Source organism: Bombyx mandarina, chromosome 23 (assembly GCF_030267445.1).
Source record: "Bombyx mandarina strain Sakado chromosome 23, ASM3026744v2".
In the NCBI taxonomy this organism is placed as follows: domain Eukaryota; kingdom Metazoa; phylum Arthropoda; class Insecta; order Lepidoptera; family Bombycidae; genus Bombyx; species Bombyx mandarina.
The window spans coordinates 6,755,663-6,775,473 of record NC_143229.1 but is presented as its reverse complement, the minus strand read 5'-3'; the positions used below and the strand labels follow the sequence as shown (position 1 = coordinate 6,775,473).

The 19,811-nt window shown below is 36.2% G+C and overlaps 2 protein-coding genes across 3 annotated transcripts; one reads left to right on the top strand and one right to left on the bottom strand.

Annotated features, from left to right (window-relative positions):
* Window positions 1-822: 822 nt before the first annotated feature.
* Eif2g (translation initiation factor 2 gamma subunit) lies at window positions 823-11,864 on the top strand. 2 transcript variants are annotated; one of them, XM_028182259.2, is made up of 9 exons: window positions 823-1,447; window positions 1,597-1,771; window positions 5,609-5,845; window positions 6,445-6,662; window positions 10,493-10,678; window positions 10,754-10,936; window positions 11,255-11,392; window positions 11,507-11,655; window positions 11,733-11,864. In XM_028182259.2, exons 1-9 carry the CDS (start codon window positions 1,385-1,387, stop codon window positions 11,788-11,790), a joined length of 1,407 nt encoding a protein of 468 aa, XP_028038060.1. In that variant the 5' UTR covers window positions 823-1,384; the 3' UTR covers window positions 11,791-11,864. The 2 variants fall into 2 exon arrangements, with proteins under 2 accessions (XP_028038060.1, XP_089593555.1); XM_089737429.1 differs by lacking the exons at window positions 5,609-5,845; window positions 6,445-6,662; window positions 10,493-10,678; ... (2 more) ...; window positions 11,507-11,655; window positions 11,733-11,864 and adding an exon at window positions 2,644-5,462 and having other exon boundaries at window positions 1,193-1,447.
* A 99-nt stretch (window positions 11,865-11,963) lies between these two features.
* Cul5 (cullin 5) lies at window positions 11,964-17,888 on the bottom strand. Its single transcript, XM_089737428.1, has 4 exons — window positions 17,060-17,888; window positions 16,424-16,985; window positions 13,270-14,900; window positions 11,964-12,145 (listed from the first exon to the last, which is right to left on the bottom strand). The coding sequence occupies exons 1-4, from the start codon at window positions 17,066-17,068 to the stop codon at window positions 12,008-12,010; spliced, it is 2,340 nt and encodes a 779-aa protein (XP_089593554.1). The 5' UTR covers window positions 17,069-17,888; the 3' UTR covers window positions 11,964-12,007.
* Window positions 17,889-19,811: the final 1,923 nt, after the last annotated feature.

Below are 19,811 nucleotides of genomic sequence, written 5' to 3'. Positions count from 1 at the left end.
GATAACATATTTTATACATTTGGTTTACCAAAAATGATTATATTCGTTATTGGACCTCAATTTACATCTTATGAATTTAAAGAATATTGCACAAAGCAGTTATATGTCACATCATCTCCATATCATCCTCGGACAAATGGGCTGGCAGAACGTTTAGTCAGAACATTCGAAATAAGAATGGCATCGGTAGACAACACAAATCCATCGGTAGACAATACAAATCTCGAGCGCTGACTATTGGAATTTTTTTTACTCCGCACGCGTCCACCGGTAAATCTCCAACTAAGATGATGTTTGGACGACAATTGAATTGCATATTTTCCAACATTCGGCCAGACAAAAGAAGAATAATGCAGTATTTACAAGTAAAAAAATATATTCGTACCACATCATCGAGCTACCGACCAAGTGACGAAATATATATTAAAATACGAAATGATAAAATATGGGAACCAACGGTAATTACATCCCGAAAACATAAATATTCATGTATTGTTTCAACAGCAGGAGGACTAGATAAACGAAGACACGCTGATCACATCAGACCACGGGTGTCCTCCACCTCCGAAACCCCGAGGAATGAAAGGGTGCATTCTTCTATGCTGCCGGCGACTGCTTCTCCAGATATTAGAAATATTAGAATGGAAACAACAATAAGCGAAAGGCTAACTATTAGCAAGAATTCGGCAGCAGTAACATCGCAGTCGCCTACAAATGTACCAATTTCTCTAAATTCACCTTCACAGCATCGAAGTTATACTCCTCACCTATTCCGGTCTCCACTCCTGTGCCATTTGCTCCACGTCGAATTAATCGACGTATACAGGCACCCCGCCGTCTGATCAACAAGATGTAGATGGGGAGGAATGTTTTAACCATCTTTTCCATATTCTATTATTTGAATTATTATACATCGAACACATTGTCATTTTTGCCACCTATTATTAATACATATATCTTACGTTAAGTACCTATGTCTTGAAAACCTTGTTTTATTTTATTAAAGTCATCTGTTTACAAGGACAATAAAAAAAGCATGTTAACCTCAAAATATAAGTAAATGAAAAATACCTTCTTTTTTTATTATGACTTGATTTAATTGTATCTGTGTAATTGGTATAATAATAACTAGAATTTTAACTATTTATTTTCGTTTTGTTTTTAAAATAAATTTTATCAACATTAAAATATACGACAACACCGCGCACGCCTTCGTTAACGTTGACGTTCTCGTTGTGTGCTTCGTAGGTACCTACTTCAGATTTTAAGGTTGCATACGTTTCTGTTTTTGTTTAACATTCACAGCTGTAAATGAAAACTATTATAGAATATTTTTTCTAAAACATTTTGCTAATTCAAATATAATAGGTCTAACACAACCATTATGGCTTCGAACGAAGGGCGAACTACTCAATCAAACTTGCATCAGCAAGACTTATCTAAATTGGTAAGTAAAAATAAAGAAAATCTACGTCAATTGTCCAAGAAATATAAATAATTATTTAGGTATCGTTAAATTCCACTGTGATATGGACTTTTACGAGTGAAACAATTAACTATATAACCTATACAACACCAACACCCTGGTGATTTCAGGATGTCACAAAATTATCTGCTCTCTCTCCCGAAGTCATATCAAGGCAGGCGACGATTAACATCGGTACAATTGGACATGTAGCTCATGGAAAATCTACTGTTGTGAAGGCTATTTCAGGAGTACAAACTGTAAGGTTTAAGAATGAATTGGAAAGAAATATTACGATCAAATTAGGTAAGTTTAATTTTATATATACATAACTGGTTAGTCTTAAATTTATTAACAAGTAACTGTATAGATGTTTTTAACTCAAATTAAACTAAAAAGTTGATTGGGGATTACAAATATATAGTCTTGCCATACAAATTGTTACAAACAAAACACTATTTACAATAAAAATTAAAGAAAACAGTTGTCTTAAGTATCATAACTCATAACTGCTTTATTTTCTATGTTGTATTTTTAAAAATCTAGGCCTCATAAAAATTAACATAACTTAATTTTTTAATGATTGGTCAAAAAGGTAAACAAATTGTGGCTATGGTTTAAGTTCGCTTCATGGATTTAGATCTCGTTGAAGAAATGTCTTTACATAAAATTGTATATTTCGAGATTGGTTTTTTGTTCACAGTTTTTATTGTGCTAAAGTATGACTATCATTTGAATGGCCAGATATTCTTATATTACAAACAGAAGATGTCTTATTGTACCTATTAGTCTAGTGAGTAATAGTTCCTCACATACTTTTGTATTGAGTAATCACACTTAGATTCAATTTAAAGTAAATAAAATATTGGTACCAATATAAGAAAATCTGTACAGGGTAACTTTAAAAGTGAATCCTATTCCTATGAAAACAAATGATATTGAAATTCAATGGATTGATTAAATCACGTGTACAAATTAAAATTCTTATAAAATTAGTATAATAAGTAACACTACTTATGGCCAGATTATTTATTAAACAGATGCTTTGCAATGTACCATGTGTAGTACTTTTCAATAATTTTATTTAAAGTTCTACTCAAGTTCATGTATACATTTTGAAAAATCTTCTGATTTCACATTTTTCAATGTGTTAATTGAAAAAACATGGTATGTTGCAGAGCGCCTGTCGGATTCAGTTGTAAAATTGTATCGCGAAAGAGCAGATGAAAAACATGAAAGTATATTTATTGAAAAAGTTAGAAAAGTAAAAAAGAGAGCTATACCTGTAGAACATGAAGATGCACCAGCTATTAAGAAAAAAAAGAGAAACAATATAAAAAATGCAGAAGAATATATTGTTGAGAAAATACTAGGGTTCAAGTATGAAAATGGAAAAGAATACTTTCATGTGAAATGGAAAGGATGGTCTGATAGTGAAAATACTTGGGAACCTATTGAAAACCTAGATAACTGTCCTGCAATAATAAAAAATTTTTTGGATGAAGAAGAAACTAGATTCTGTGTTAAAATACAAAAACTCAAAGAAGAAATCTCATTTGGCAACCTCTTAGAAGATAATAATCTCATTGAAAGATTTACTGAATTTGAAGATGCAGATCTCAGCAAAATAAAAGAGAATTTACAATTAAAATTTTTGTCAATACTGTTCTTAACTGAGAAAGAGGAGCATTGTGGAGCCACACTGGTTGAAGAAACTAGAGATATCCTACAATTATATGCATTGGTTAGGAAGAGATGTAAACAATTAATGCAATTGAAAGAATGGGAGGATCATTTAAATCAGGTTGATAAGTCAAAAAAAATATCAGTACAAAATAATGTAGATTTTGCTGGACCACCAGAAAATTTCACATACATAAATCAATCAATACCTGGCACTGGTGTCATAATTCCGGATGAACCTCCAATAGGCTGTGAGTGTACAGCTTGTAATTGCAGATCTAAGTCTTGTTGTGGGATGCAAGCAGGCTTCTTTGCCTATACCATTAATAAGAGACTTCGTGTTGCACCAGGCACACCAATTTATGAATGTAACAAAGCATGCAAATGTTCGTCTGAATGCAGCAATCGAGTTGTACAAAATGGACGAAACATTAAATTAACTATTTTCAAAACATCAAATGGGTGTGGATGGGGTGTAAAAACCGAGCAAAAAATTAGAGAAGGACAATTCATATGTCAATATATCGGCGAAGTTATCTCATTCGAAGAAGCTGAAAAACGAGGAAAAGAATATGATGCAAATGGATTGACTTATCTGTTTGATCTTGATTTTAATTCTGTTGAAAACCCATATGTTGTTGATGCTGCACATTTAGGAAATATATCACATTTCATCAATCATTCATGTGATCCAAATCTGGGTGTATGGGCAGTATGGGCTGACTGCCTAGATCCTAATCTTCCAATGCTAGCTTTATTTGCTACTCGAGATATTGAGATTGGAGAAGAAATATGCTTTGACTATTTACAAAAATCATCTGACATTGATGATAATACTGATGATGGTTCTTCTCTCCTAATTAAATCGAGTTATAATGATGATATTAGTCTAAGTAATGTTTCAGAGATAGGGACTGCTTCTTCTCCAGCTTCTCCTTTAAAATCAAGGTTTGAAATTCAACAACAAAACATGGCAATGTTGCGAAACCGTACTGAATGCAAATGTGGTGCTATGAAATGCAGAAAATATTTGTTCTAGTTATAAACTTTATAATAGATTACATTGTGAAAATATAGTAACATACCTTTACAATCTCAAAAAATTGGAGGATATTTGTATATCTTCCTTCAATATAACCTAACCTCTATAAAATGTTCTACAAATGGGCTTAAGGAGAGCCCTTATACTGTGGTGGTGTGGTGGTCATAAAACTTCCAACAAAATAAAAAACCAATGACTGAAAATCATTTAATTTTTTTTGTATTATTATTTGATATGATAGATATCAAATAAGGAAAATATACAAATAGACTGTAAATTTGGTAAGGTTTTTACAAAATAAAATACTAATAATAATCAAAAACACATACCTTGGACAAGCATGATGTATGCGGCTCAAGCTAGCTGCAAGTCTTATTAGCTAGATATGCTGAAAGTATTCATAGCTCACCTATGCGAGTATGTGCGTGTAATATGATGTTTAGCAATTGTCTTAATTAACAGGTCATGGTTGGAAGTGATTCAAAGAAAGAATATAGTAAAGAGCTCCTTATTCGCGGGGTATATAATAATATATTCCGTAAATATGCCGCGAATACAAAAACCGTGAATATGGAATGGTAATGTGGCTCTTACCATAGGACAGAACGTCTCATGTGGCCGCATTTAAAAATGTACAGAAATATGGTTGATTTACATACAACATACTTTAGGCATATTTGTAATAAGGTCTATTTTACTTTATTATCAGTCCATTTGGCGACGCATTTACAAAGGAAAGTCTGTTGGATATATTGGAATGATATATCTATGTTTATGTATCCATTAGATCCGCGAATAAAAAAATCTTTAAAAGCTAACATAGGAATTGAATGGTCTATTATGACGTAATAGATGAATGTATTAGTGCATACCAGACAAAATTTAAAATACACTCACAGAGAACATACTACAAGACTTAGCCAAAATGTATTAGTATCGAGAATCTGTCCGTCTTTTTGACTCATATCGATTTGGCCAATTAATCTATGTAACCAGGATAACAATGGACCAACAGACTAAAAAACCTAAATATATTTAAATACCTCTAAATGTTAATTGTTAGTTATTCTGCTACTTTAAATAAACAAAACCAAACTGGTACCAATTTGTGCCTTCTAGGAATGAAAACAAACACAAACTCATTTTGTTAAATCTTAAGTCTTACCTATTTAACGTTTTTTTAATATAAGTATTATGAAATATTACAATTATGTATATGTATTGTTGTGTATATTTTTAAGATAGACTAAATAATAAAAAATGGTTGCCTAAGTATGGTTTTATTTAAATCGATCTTGACAATATGAAATTAATACTATATTTATTTTGTTTCAATATGGTATTCTATAGAAATCATGAAAGATATTATTCACAGAAAAATTATATTCGTATTAACACATGTCTCGGTTTTTCCTTAGGTTATGCAAATGCAAAAATCTACCAATGCGACAATCCTAAATGTCCGCGGCCAACCAGCTTTATATCCGGCGGCTCATCTAAGGATGACAGCTTTCCGTGTCTTCGGCCTGCGTGTACGGGTCGCTTCCAACTAGTTCGCCACGTGAGCTTTGTAGACTGCCCTGGTCACGACATCCTTATGGCAACTATGCTTAACGGTGCTGCCGTGATGGACGCAGCATTACTACTCATTGCGGGTATTTAAATCAAATTATTTAAAATTAAATAACAAGATTTAAATTAAAAAAATAATGAATTTTTAAAAACTAAGGTAAACTTTCAATTTTATCTTTTTCAATGGAAACTAACCTGACTGTCAATGCACAATAATTGGCATTCTATTAGCATGCATCTTACTATTACAAGTATGTACTTTTGCATTTTAATATTGCATTGACTAAATATGGTTTTGTTACGATGACCGATAATTTAAATAAATTAATAATTGCGAAAAAGCCACACATGATTCAGAATATGGCTCCAAACCAAAATTCCATGTTTTATGAAAACTAGAGATCCATGTCAATACTGATATACCTTTTTTGTACGTGAATATATTGCTATAAAATATAGATAATAAACACCTAGACAAAGAGTAAACAATCCGGCTTATTAAATGAATTTTTGTATGAAATGGCAAACGCGAACCACAACTCTCGGCCCAGGAGTCAGAATTGCTAATTAGTGCGCCCCCAAGTTAGTTGATTATTAAAATTTATTGTTAAAGTTTATTGCTAAACCAAATTTGCGTCATGATTTACCTATTTGCTGTAACTTAAGATTTTCACATTTTCAGGCAACGAATCTTGCCCACAGCCCCAAACTAGTGAACACTTAGCAGCCATTGAGATAATGAAACTAAAGCATATCTTGATATTACAAAACAAGATCGATTTAGTTAAAGAGGGACAAGCTAAAGAACAGCATGAGCAAATTGTAAAATTCGTTCAAGGGACTGTGGCTGAAGGTGCACCTATTATACCCATATCGGCTCAACTCAAATATAATATTGAGGTTTGTTCAATCATACTAATAATATCTTCAATGAAAGTATTATAGATATTAGGTATATTAATTTAATAATTAAGAAGTACCTTGAGTGTAAGCGAAAAGTTACTGAACTGTCATAAACAACATGAACTAAAAATATTTTTTATTTTAGCATTTTACTTCGTAGAATAAAATGAGTTCAGTTAAAACCAAATATGTACCTTATTTATTAGTTATTAATTTAAAATGTTTCAATGGCCTTCAAATAATTTTATTCCACCACCTGATTTATGGTCGAATTTTAGTTTTAGCGTGATTTGTGCACCACGCTTCCATTCAAGTTTAAATAAAAAAGGAATGTATAGAGGCGGCTACCTTAATTTTTAACCGTATGTTGCCGTATACATATGTCATAGCAGATAGTAGTAGTTCTACGTAATCAAGAAGCGATGAGCCTTGTAAGCAGATACTCGTGTTCTGAGATCCCACCATTTCGCAAAAATCAGCGGCGCAGTGAGCGAGAGCTCTTCCCTTGGCATACCGATCCACCTTATTCGAGCTGATGGCGGAAGGAGGGCTTATCCAGACCCAACTTTAGCCCCTATGGGATGTGGTCATTTTCGTTGATTTGGTTTGGATAAACAGGAAATTCGGTACCGCGCACCACGCTAATGCACTTTGGTGCGTAGCAGAGTTCATACTTAAAAGGTACCGGCTGGTGGCATATCGCATTCCGACCCGGCACTCTGACTCTGTGTGCTTAGTGCGAGTTTTTTAACGTTCTCGATCGCGTAAAACAGCCCAATTTTGTATGCAGTTGGAACAGCGCCCCTAGCGGAAAACGTAGGCAATCGATCCCATTCCATACAAATATGAGCTAACTTTTACGCTATGGAGAACGATAAAAAACTCGCACTAAGCACACTGGTCCAGCGAGGGCACCACCTGGCTGGCCTAGCAGATTGCCAAAGATGATGGCCGACGTAGTGTCACTTTCGACGGCGTCAGTCAGGCATCCCCAAAGACGTTACATTGTTAATCATTACGTCCTACCTCTCTCGGGCAAGGCTTGGACGCTTTAGCGAACAGTGCAGGGGTGTCATTTAGTAGTTCGCTTAAAGCGCCGCTAGTCATCTACAGGGACCCACTCTTCGGTAAAGGTAGTCCCAAATACCACGCTCGCTCTTGTAGAAGAATTTGAAACTGGTCCAAAAATATACACGGATAATGCCTGTATGACAAGATTCTGTGAAGCCTACGTGGTCATTAAGCCACTGAGAATTCGAGTCCGAAGCTCGACGTGTGGTATGACGTGAATAAAATCGATATAGAATTATATCGTGTAATAAAAATCAGACTAGTGTTAGGCTCGGGTAGGTTCCAGGTTTGTAACTGTTCGTGCGTACGGTGACCGGAAGTTTCATTTATCTGTTTACGACCATAATAAGACATAAATAGCACCATAGACACTTATTACATACAATTGTTAAAAAAATCATTTATAAAAAAAAAGTGGGAAGATTTTTATAACCGCGATTGATAAATAATAAATAAATCATCGTTCAGTCGTAATAAAACTATGACTACGCCTCTCTTTTATTTTCTAGGTGTTTACAGCAAGATAGGTCAACTGTGTAGTGTTACCAAGCTTCAGGGTTTTTTTTTTTTTTTTTCTACCTAAGCTGAGAGCCTTGAGATCCGGCGAGAAACTCAGTGGGCTGTGTCTGAGAGTTAATTTACTCGTCGAGCCCTTCGTCGCAAGCGACGGGTTCGACGAGAACGGTGACCGGTGCTTGAAGTACCTAGAAGCACCGTTAGTGGATCGGGAGGATCCGAGATGACGTGTTTTGGGCGACGTCGACTGCTTTCCATTCTGTCCGCAGGATAGGGAATGTAGTTAATGGAATGGTTTTAAGTGTATGCGGGCCGCGTGAGCGAACACTACACTTGCATAGGTCATGACGGGGCGTATGCAAGTTTTGTAGAGTGTCACCTTATTTCTAAGGGACATTTTACTTCGCCTACATATCATCGGGTAGAGACGTCCTAGAATGAAGGCGGCACGGTCGCGTACCGTCTTGATGTAGGGGCGGAATGTCATCCTACTGTCGAGGGTGACGCCTAAATATTTGACCTTCGGGGCCCACGGTATGGGCTGGTCGAACATCGTGATTGGGCGAATGGCGGGGGCGGAGGTGTTGACGCGCCTAGTCGGGAGGGGGATGCTCAGCGTGGTGTTCGGAGGGCGACCCCTTTTGAAGAGCACCGCTGTGCTTTTCGTGGGGTTGATGTCGATGCGCCACTTCCGGAACCACTGTCCCATGGTGGTAGCTGCGGTCTGAAGTCGTCGATGAAGCAACGCCTTCTTCCTACACGAGTAGTAGATGGCGGTGTCATCGGCGAAGAGCGCCAGATGGGTCTCCGGAGACCGGGGTATATCATTGATATACAAACTAAATAGTAACGGGGAGAGGGCGGAGCCTTGCGGGACTCCGGCTGTGACGTGACGGGGCCGGGAACGCGCTCCCTCGACTCGATATCGGAACGAACGGTTCGACAAGTAGTCTCGTATGATGAGCACGAGTCTGTCTGGCACTCCCATGATATACAGTTTGTTTATCAAACCGTTGTGCCAGACTTTGTCGAACGCCTTCGCTATATCGAAGAAGAGGGCTCCTGTCGGGATGGGTTTCCGCCTATTCAGCCCTAGTAAGATGTGCTCCGTGAGGCGGTGCACTTGATGTACGCACGAGTGTCTGGCGCGGAATCCAAACTGCTCGTCTATAAGAATATTGTTCGCGGATACGAAGTCCCAGAGGCGTTTACGAAGGAGCCGTTCGTATAGTTTGCCTATCGCCGGGAGGAGACTGATGGGGCGGTAACTCGCGGTTTCATTCTTCGGTTTGCCCGGCTTGTGTATGCCGATAACGTCAGCTTCTTTCCACGCCGCGGGAAAGATGCAGTTCGTCATAGCAGCATTTAAGATGGTGGCCAACATCGTTATTAGTTGGGCTGGTAACAGTTTTAGCGCGCGATTGCGGATGTCGTCGGAGCCGGGAGCTTTCCGTGGTTGTAGGCTATCGATCGCCTCCTTAACCTCGGAAGTGGTAATGGAGGGTAACGCGTCCGAGGGCGGCAGGGACGCTCTGCGCTCGACCTCCCTGTCGACTAACTCGGTGTGTTCGGGGTCCGCGTGTTGAGTGCTGGTGGTGCACTGCTCTTGCAGTGCATCGGCCAGCAACTCTGCCTTGTCATCGTCATCGTAAGCCGGTGGTTGGCCTGAGGGGCGTACGAGAGGCGGCATAGTGGCGATAGTTTCGGACTTGAGGGTTCTAGCTAGTCGCCAGTATGCTTGGTGAGTGGGCGCGAGTTCTTCTAAATAACTATCCCAGTTTTCGTTTCGGGCGTCGCTTAAGCGGGATTTGACCTCCCGCTGTAAGCGACGCATCCGAGTCCGGTTTGAATCCGTGGGATATCGATCGTAGGCCCGGATTGCCGCGTTTCTAACTCTTTCAGGGTTATCGCCAGGCCCGGGCTTTATATATAAATCATATCGAACTATTTGGAGCTATTTGGTTTAAGCGACATTTTTGCAGCATTACAGGAGTCATTTAAAGCTTAAAATTTGGATAAAATATAACAAAAAAAATGCTTCAGATGTTCGAATGGGGTAAAGATAACTGATGTTCAATTAAAAACTTAGAACCTTTGATACCAATACCAAATAAAACGCACCTTTAAATACAAAGATAAATGTCACTTAAAACAAATAGCCTTTCACCCCTCGATATACAGTATTTAATAATAGCATTGAATAAATATTTCAACTAACAATAAAAACATTTTTTTTAAAGGTCCTCTGCGAGTATATAACAAAAAAGATTCCCGTACCCCTAAGGGATTTCACATCGCCTCCTCGTATGATTGTTATTCGTTCATTCGACGTAAATAAGCCTGGTTGCGAGGTTGACGATCTACGGGGTGGCGTGGCAGGAGGATCAATTCTTCAAGGAGTTCTAACTGTCGGTATGGAAATCGAAGTACGTATTGTCTGTCATGGTAAATAAATAATAGTAGTTAATATATTTTTCAAGACATAAACACTTATTTCACAGGTGCGGCCTGGTTTAGTCAGTAAGGATGCAGATGGTAAATTAACTTGCCGACCCATATTTTCGCGCATCGTTTCGCTGTTTGCCGAGCAGAATGAGCTACAGTATGCCGTCCCTGGTGGTCTTATTGGCGTAGGAACGAAGATCGAACCAACGCTGTGCCGTGCTGATAGACTTGTGGGACAAGTATGTTTATTTTAAGCATCTTTCAGCTGTAAAAATTACTTCCAAGATTGATATTTATAAGTTTAATTACTGACGATGGCACTGATAGGTTCTACCGTCCTGTCTAGTTCTACCAATAATCAGTTATCAATTAAAGTTTGAAGGATGGGACATTGGACAACTCCCTAGGCGGGGTGGCAGCATTCACATTTCTGAGGTTTTGGCACCGTTAACCATCTAATATCAGAGATGCGGCGTTACTCATCAAATGCAAAAAATAATACCTATTCTATGAATATTTTTACAATAGGCACTAACCTATTTCTGTTAATTTCGCAGGTATTAGGAGCAGTTGGATGTTTACCAGGAATTTTTGTCAAACTCGAAGTATCTTATTATCTTTTGAAACGTTTGCTTGGCGTGCGCACTGAAGGAGATAAAAAGGCTGCCAAAGTCCAAAAATTAGTCAAAAATGAGGTAATTAACAGTCGTACATTATTTAGAAACTACAGTAATGTCTTAGCACTAGTTAGGGCGTTAGGTTGATCACACATCTATTGTAATTAAAGTTGCACATTAAATATTTTTTAGGTCCTCCTCGTAAATATTGGATCGTTAAGTACTGGCGGCAGAGTAATCGCCACAAAAGTTGATTTGGCTAAAATCGCCCTTACGAACCCTGTTTGCACGGAAATTGGAGAAAAAGTAGCATTGAGTAGAAGAGTAGAAAATCACTGGCGGTTAGTATCAATGCATAACTGGTATACCACATGCGCTTTGAAACGAGTTTTGTCATCATATTATTACTTATTTTCAGGTTAATTGGTTGGGGACAAATTCAAGGAGGTACAACTATAGAACCAGCCAACAACTAATTTTATGTTTTTTTTTACATTTAATAATGTAAACTATGTTCTATGTATTTAATAAAATATTAACATAATATCAATATGCATTTATGTTACCTACCTTACAATTACTAATAAACAACACATGATATTTTGAACTATTAACAGAGACTACAGAGATAGATATATAAACAGAGAGATAGAGTAAATAATTTATTGATTTTATTCATTTACATTATTGACTTTAGGCCATGTATATAAACGTGTTAATATCTTCGTCGTCGCGACGCATGTATTTATGTTCAATAAGCCATTCTAGTTGCTCTTTTATCATTTTCTTCGATGGTAGAAACATATTTTTTAGAATCTCTACCAGCTCGCTCTGCAAGGAATAAAAATAATAAAAATTTGTAACTTATTTATAAAGAGCGGACGGTTAGCGTGTTATGGACATATTGTGATGCGTAGAGATGCACGTAAATAGGAGACGTATGGAAATTGTGGTATCCTGCAGGGGAAAAAAGGTCGACCGAAGAAGACATGGATGGAGTGTGAATGACGATATGAGAGAAAGAGGAGTGAGTGTTGAGATGACGGCTGATAGAGGAGAATACAAACATTGGCAGTGCCGATCCCACTTAGTGGTATAAGGTGGAGACAAGGAGAATGTATTTATTAGTGAACAATATAAGAAAAATCTTCAATTAAGCAGGTGATTTTCGTCACTTCGTCAGCCCTTATCGTCTGAATTTCTGCTGCTTAGAATAAGATGTAATATTTGAATATGTGAACCCATCACACCTTTTCAATGATTTAAATACCATATAACATTTATTGGAGAATTAAGAATCATGAAAGCAATTACGAAAACATTGTCAAAACTTATTTATTTAAGCAAAGGCTTTCTTCCAAACCAATTTATTATACCTAATTATGTTCAAATTTTTCTTTTGTTAAGTCGTGGCAAAATTATAATCAATCATCATTTGTGCAGCATGAACTAGCTCAGTATCTACTTGGTATCAAGTGTGGTTACTGAAATATAAAAACACTACTACTCCATGTGGTAGAAGAACACTTTGCACTATTATGAGTGTAACCTGTAAGGAATACAGTACTTACTGATGCAATCTCCTAACACAAAAAGCTTACCTTAAAAACTTACCTTAAGTATTTATATACATATTTGTTTTTAGTGGAAAGCATTCATGTACACATGTTTGGAACAGATATTCAAAGTTCACACAGTAAAAGCTCCTTATTCGCGCTTTCACTATTCGCTGATTAAAAAAATGCGACCTCAGGCCTACGTTCGCGCCTAAAGATTTCTTGATTCATAGATCTAATCAGTACATACACATTGATATAAAAGATCCCAAGGTAGGAGGTCGAACCGAACATCCTTTGTAAACGCGCTTTTCCATATTCGCACCATATTTTGGGAAAATATAGCCTGCAAATAGAGCTTTTACTGTACATCGAAACAAAAATATATAAGTTCCATACCTGAAGTGCTGTGTTTGTAATGCGTTTCCTCATCTTTAGTATTTTTATGATTGCCTCTTGAGTCCTCAATATTCTTAGCTGCACAATGGAATGATTATCTTCTATTTGAGATCTCTCTGTACTCAACTGAAGTCTTCCAATCAAATTTATTTTACCCCTACGTTGTGGTTTTCCATTCTTAATAAGCGCAAATTCCTGATTTACCCAAAATATTGTATTCTGGACAAAGTCTTTAGGATTTTGAATCAATGGATCATAGCACAACAATTGCCTTTTTAATTTTGGGAAAGCCACAAGAGACCATAAAGTCCTTCTCAGTTCAGGGTCTGGAAGTTCTGTTGCTAATCTCAAATTTTCATAACTTATTTTTTCCATAGGTCTTTGATTCCATGCAAATAGCACTGCCATTTGAAAAGTTGTAACATCCAAGTCAAAACGACCTACTGAATTAGCAAATGTTATAGTGCCATTGCTCATGTGATGATACCACTGCAATTTTCTACCTGAATGCTTTTTTTTATAAAACTCTTCAACTTCAGGAATATAGTCTTCTAATTCTAGTGGCAGACTTACTGTTACTCTTTCAGATCCACGGGCCCAGGCTCCAGCATTGAGTATTTTAATATTTATGGCATCATGACGAGTTGTGTCTGCCCTAAATTGTGTATTCAGATCCTCACTTACTTTTACATCTTGAAACATTCGTGCTAATTTATTTACATAGTCTGCCGGCATACCTACTTCACGTAACCACTCTACCATATCCTCTTCTTTTTCAGAGTCCGCACTTGAGTCTAATATCAATCTTCTTGTTAAATGAACCTTATGATACCTCATAAATACATCTTTATTTTCAATATATTTCAAAACTAACAAAACGTCTCTTAATCTTATTTCTATCTGTTCACTAGTTAATCTTTTACTTAGAGGTGTTTTTCGTAATAACATATCACAATAGTTAGCGAGAAGTTCAGGGCACTTGCTTTCAGGAGCTGTACCTTTACTACCACGGGCAAGAGTTGATGAAGGCAACTCAAGTTTAAAAACAGTTGTATCATTTACCACGCATTTATAGGCCTTATCCCTGGCAGTTAAAAACCTTGGATCATCCAAGAAGGCATCTTTAACTAACATACTAAATTTTCTGAATAAATCCAACAAACGCTCTACATACTTTTCAGAGTCTGTTGTTATGATATCTGCTGATGCAACCATGTCAGCTAAGCCTGCAGATACTATATGGGCTTCTAAATCTCTCAATATCGGCACGACTCCCTCTGGGACCCTATCCAATAAACGAAACATAAGTTGCAACTTTTCTGTCTCACCAGCTTTAATCAATGTAGCACTTTCAGCTAAAAGTGTTGGAAGATGCTCTCCAATAAGTACTTTTTCACAACATTGAGTTAATGCAGCTACACTACCACTTCCTGGCTCCAAATATCGGTGAGCACGAGCCTCTTCTTCTTTGAGACGTTGATCAGCATACTTCATATATGACTGAACTCCATTGGCAAGCAAATGTTCACTTGCTTTCAATTTATAAAATTCTTCTGTGGCTTGCATATATGCAGCTTCAAAATTCTCTCTGTAGATTTGCAATTTGTCTATTGTGTTTGAGCACAAATTAACTGTCAAAAGAAAAAACATTTTATAGAACTTAAAAAGTGTAACCCTCCATATTACCCCTTTTTAATAAAACGGTGTTTATCAATATCATATAAATAGTATATGAATAGTATTTATCAACTTAGTATTGTTATAATATGCTAATAACGTACTATTTTAAACATTATTCTCAAATTGAAAATACAGTGTTAGGTAGTAAAATAGGCACTAATACTGGTAAAATAAAAAATAACATCAATTAAATAGACAGCAATTTGTAACTAACTGTACTTTAATGTTAGCAACAAGAATGTTAGTTAAAGCTTTAAAGCTGTGACCGACCTGATCAAATAAAAAGGCAATTTCATGGCTGCCACTCATTGTAATAAAATGTGCCAAAAAGTGAATAAAGTGGAAGGAATATAGGAAAAGTGATCATGTGATCGACACATTGACTAAAGAATTAATTATTCATGTTGTGTGATGATGATTGCATATCGGATACCAAATATGCAGATGATTTCGATCATTACACATATTATGATGATGAAGATGATGTTCCTGCCGCTAGTACTAGCGATTTTGGAGAAAGTGATGTAATGGATGGCATGTAATTTATGATGGAATGAAGTGCTTAACAAAATATTTTTTATGTATGATTAAAAAAAACATCAGCATATACTTACCTAAAATCTCTATTTATTCCTTGCATTCTAATGTAATTTATCTATATATATATAAAACATATTTAATTGATAGCCTTTTGGAAGTCATACTATTAACATGAGCGAAACCACAGGTAAAAGTATTATAAAATTACTAATATATTTTTCTAAATTGAACAAAGTTAAGTAATTTAAAATTTATATTAAATACATGAGTGAACCATATATTTTAATCCCATGTGTACGATGCGCAGACTGCTCCTCACACTATTGTCAAGGGCTCAAGACATGTGCCGATTGCTATACCATGCTTTTGACACATGACACACATATAAACATAAATGTACGATATTTAGTTTCTAATGAAAATATGCAGTCAAACTAAGGAAATATTATTAATATCATATGTTTTACTCTTATTTAATACAGAGTGCTCAATTTACTTAAATCTATAATTGGAATTGACTTAAACATCATTTAAGAAAAAATATATGTGTGTTAGTGCTGATTCAATCTTTTTTATTTATAATAGTATTGTGGTATTAACTAAAATCATTCAAATCGTGGTTTCAGTAATGCTTTATGAGTTTTTTTTCTTTCAATAATGATCTCAGTATCAAAAGATATGAAAAGTCAGTCTTCATTTTTTTATTTTTTTTAAAGTTTAAATAATTTGTTTAAAGTGAGATAACTATGCTTTTGCTAAATCTGTGATTATAGAGGAATAGTCATTGACAAAAGATCTTTAATAACTTTGAAACTTAAAATTTAATTGAATTATGGTCAATTTTTGCCAGTGACCACTAATAATAGTCAATAGTAAATTTATGAACTACCTACTTTTATCCTTTACTTAGATGTAATAAATATAGTTTACTAACCATATGACTCTCTTACTCCTATTACAAGCTGAGAATCAAATGATTCACCATTTCTTTCAGCTTGTACAAGTTTCATTGCAGAGTCCTGTAATCTCTCCTTGATATCCACAAAGATACTTTGATTCCATGAATCCAACATTAGTTTCCGTACTAAACTATCTTCAATGTTGTTATTGTTATTCTTTTTCTGTGAACTGGATGTGTTAGAACTAGTGACTTTACTTATACTATTAATAGAATTTTCTAACTGTCTAAAGGGTGTAGGCAGATAATTGCATTGGGTAAAAAACTTTCCCCACTCCGCAATATAGGCTTTCAAGAGTGCTTGATCTTCCCGTTGAGCTAAAACGCGAACTTGGGCTTGTTTTATGTACATTGTAATATCTTGTTGAAGCGAGTCTCTTAATTTGTACGGTCCTCTCTCATCCCACAAACATACTGAATGTACTGCACCAAAAAGATCTTGCCATTCGGTTTGTGTAACAGTCTCTTGCTTTAATAGCTTTAAAACTATAGGACGCATTGATGGCCATTTGTCCTCAAAAGTGATCTGTCCTTTTTCCTGAAAATCATGTGAAGGGTAAATTATTTGTTTGTAATATACAGTATTTAATTTTAAACTAATTGTGGGCTTACCTTAAGCATGATTTCAATTTTAAACTTTCGGTTTTTGTACGTTTTCTCCAACCATAGCAATCTAGCAATTTTACCTTTCAAAATGTTGACAGCTAACTTTTTTGTTGGGCTTTTCTAATTAAAGATCGAAAGGGAACATATGTCGTAGAGACCAATTATAAATAAAAATTCGTACTTGCCAGGTTATAATTTATCCAGTGACATAGCACTAAATACAATCCTTGGGCCCACGGTCCGTTCCCAACATCTGTGGACTATCTAGTCCCAGATCGCTCCCTAAGCGCGGGGACCTCGTAAGAGGTTCAGACCCCGGCCCAGAAAAAAAGATTAGGAAATATTTTATTTACTTTTTCAAGTCAAGCATTTCATATAGTGCTATCATGAAAACCTTTACTTAGGGTTTGCGAGTAGCTAATGGCCTGCGAGAAATTGCTCTAGCCCTAGCAAGAGCAGTACCTCGCAGGGCTTAACGATAGGCAGCAGGTTGGCTCTACCCCTAGCATTGCTAACGTCCATAGGCGACAGTAATCACTTACCATCAGGTGGGCCATGGGATGGTCTGCTTACGAAGGTCACAAAAAAAAAACTTCAGAGGTGTCAAGGGACACCCGGATGGAACGAAGTTCCTTTCGATTAATTAGTGAAGGAATTGTAATTTTTTTTAAAAGTTATAATAATAAATTACGGCATTATGAAGAAGAAAAAAACAATACTATGAACTAAATTACTATTGTTGAAACGCTATCTCGAGAAACTGTACTCATTACGCGGACCAATCGGATACGAGCAATGTCACGCGATAAGCGCCTACACGTTGATTGGTCAGAATGACGGATCTAAAAAGTGTCGTGACAACTTTTCGTAAGAATTTTTTCCGTCTAGCCCCCTTCCACAACGCGCGATAAGGAACTTCGTTCCAAAAGAATCGCCACTGAATCGGAATCGCGACCCATTTTTTAATTAATACCCCATAAGTGTACCGGTTTTTTTTTTTGCTACCTATTCTATTAACCTCGAGATATTATACAGAATGAGTAGGTGAGCTCACAGGGTTCTAGCCTGATGACGGTGCTAACACTAGCCTTAGCAAGAGCAGTGCTTCGTAGAATCTAGCACCGGATCGGAAACGCGACGTGCTTTTAGGTACCTCAAGCACCGGTCATCGTTCTCGTCGAACCCGTCGCTTGTGACGAAGGGCTCGGCGAGTAAATTAACCGACAGACACAGCCCACTGAGTTTCTCGCCGGATCTTCTCAGTGAGTCGCGTTTCCGATCCGGTGGTAGATTCTGCAAAACACGGCTCTGCTAGGGTTCGTGTTAGCAACGTCGTCAGGTTTGAGCCCCGTGACCTCACCTACTAGTTAACGCTACGCTGAAATAACCTCTCAAGGCGATAAGTTGCTACTTATTTTGTATTTACTTGCATATTTTTAGTATTTATTTGTATTTAATCGTATGTAATATTGTATATCTTATATTGTATTTATTTTTCACATGTGTATATATGTATATATTTTATGTAAGTTTATTAAGATATAGCACCGGCCATGCTAGTTTGCTTATTCATCTCCCTGCAAGGTTGCCTGGAAGAGATCGCTTTCAGCGATAAGGCCGCCAATTTATGTCACGGTCTATTATTTGTTTTATATGCTTACTCTGTACATGTGGTGTCAAATAAAGAGTTATATTATTATTATTATTATTTATTGATGTCGTCTCTTCACACGATGTTATTTCATAAAGGACAATGCCCATTTTCTTAGGGCGTTTGGGCCCCTAAAAAAAGTTGTCGGGTCATGATGGTTTTAACTTAATTTGATAGACAAATAAATATCGTTTCATATTCAGAAAACGATTTTTATATTCTCACCCAGGTTTAAGAGAAATCTGTTTTTTTCTGCAGCTAAAATTAAGTTGTTAATTGTTTTCTTCGGAATCAATAATCGCTCTCATCATTATTTACAGTATTGAATAAGTTAATTGTGGTTAATGTTGCTAGAAATAAGCCCTTACGTACATTTTATTATTATTATGTCAGCTTAGGTAGAAAAAAAAAGGAATGTGCACAGTGTGGGAAAATGAAACAAAGCCGCTGGACGTAACTTCTCGGAATCCTTCAAAAAGTCCACTGAAAAAATCTCAGTAAATGACCACCATTTTATTGAGATTATATTTCATCCCATATATTATGATCTCATCACATTTCATGGTACGATACCTTTGCCTTTCCATTTGGAAAAATAAAACTACTACTACTACCATATCTAAATTCAGTACCGGTAAAATGGGGCGATTAGGGACAAATTCCAACTTTATGACCAATTAAGGTAGTTGTTGATGTATATAATGCTATATCAGGATCAAAATGATTGAGTCTTGGGGGCATCTTTGTTGTCCAATTTAAAACTATGCAACTAGCATTCTAGTTTATGCAAAAAAAGCAAAAATAGGTGTAATCCTTATTTACCCGGAAATTGCGGTTAATTGGGACGAAATGAGAAATTTGCTAGGGTTGGCACTACTTGGTTTTAATTAATTTATTTATTTAGTTGCACCAACAAAGTGATCATCAATAAAAAACATTGAAAAACTGACAAAAGTACATGGCAGATGTCACCTCAATAATAGTTGCAATAGACAGTGCATTGACAACAAAAATAAAAAATATATAACTAAAACTTGATAACATTTAATTATTTGTGATTAATTTATATTTACTTGGGAAAGTATCCGCGACAGGTTTTTCCTGTAA

Excerpts from the sequence above, each read along its gene's own strand:
- Eif2g (XM_089737429.1), top strand. The coding sequence starts at position 1,385 with ATGGCTTCGAACGAAGGGCGAACTACTCAATCAAACTTGCATCAGCAA. Across the intron at positions 1,448-1,596 it reads AGCAAGACTTATCTAAATTG|GATGTCACAAAATTATCTGC; the intron begins GTAAGTAAAAAT and ends TGGTGATTTCAG. Across the intron at positions 1,772-2,643 it reads AAATATTACGATCAAATTAG|AGCGCCTGTCGGATTCAGTT; the intron begins GTAAGTTTAATT and ends GGTATGTTGCAG.
- Cul5 (XM_089737428.1), bottom strand. Across the intron at positions 14,901-16,423 it reads AGGAGTAAGAGAGTCATATG|TTAATTTGTGCTCAAACACA; the intron begins GTTAGTAAACTA and ends TTCTTTTGACAG. Across the intron at positions 12,146-13,269 it reads TTACAAACACAGCACTTCAG|AGCGAGCTGGTAGAGATTCT; the intron begins GTATGGAACTTA and ends TATTCCTTGCAG.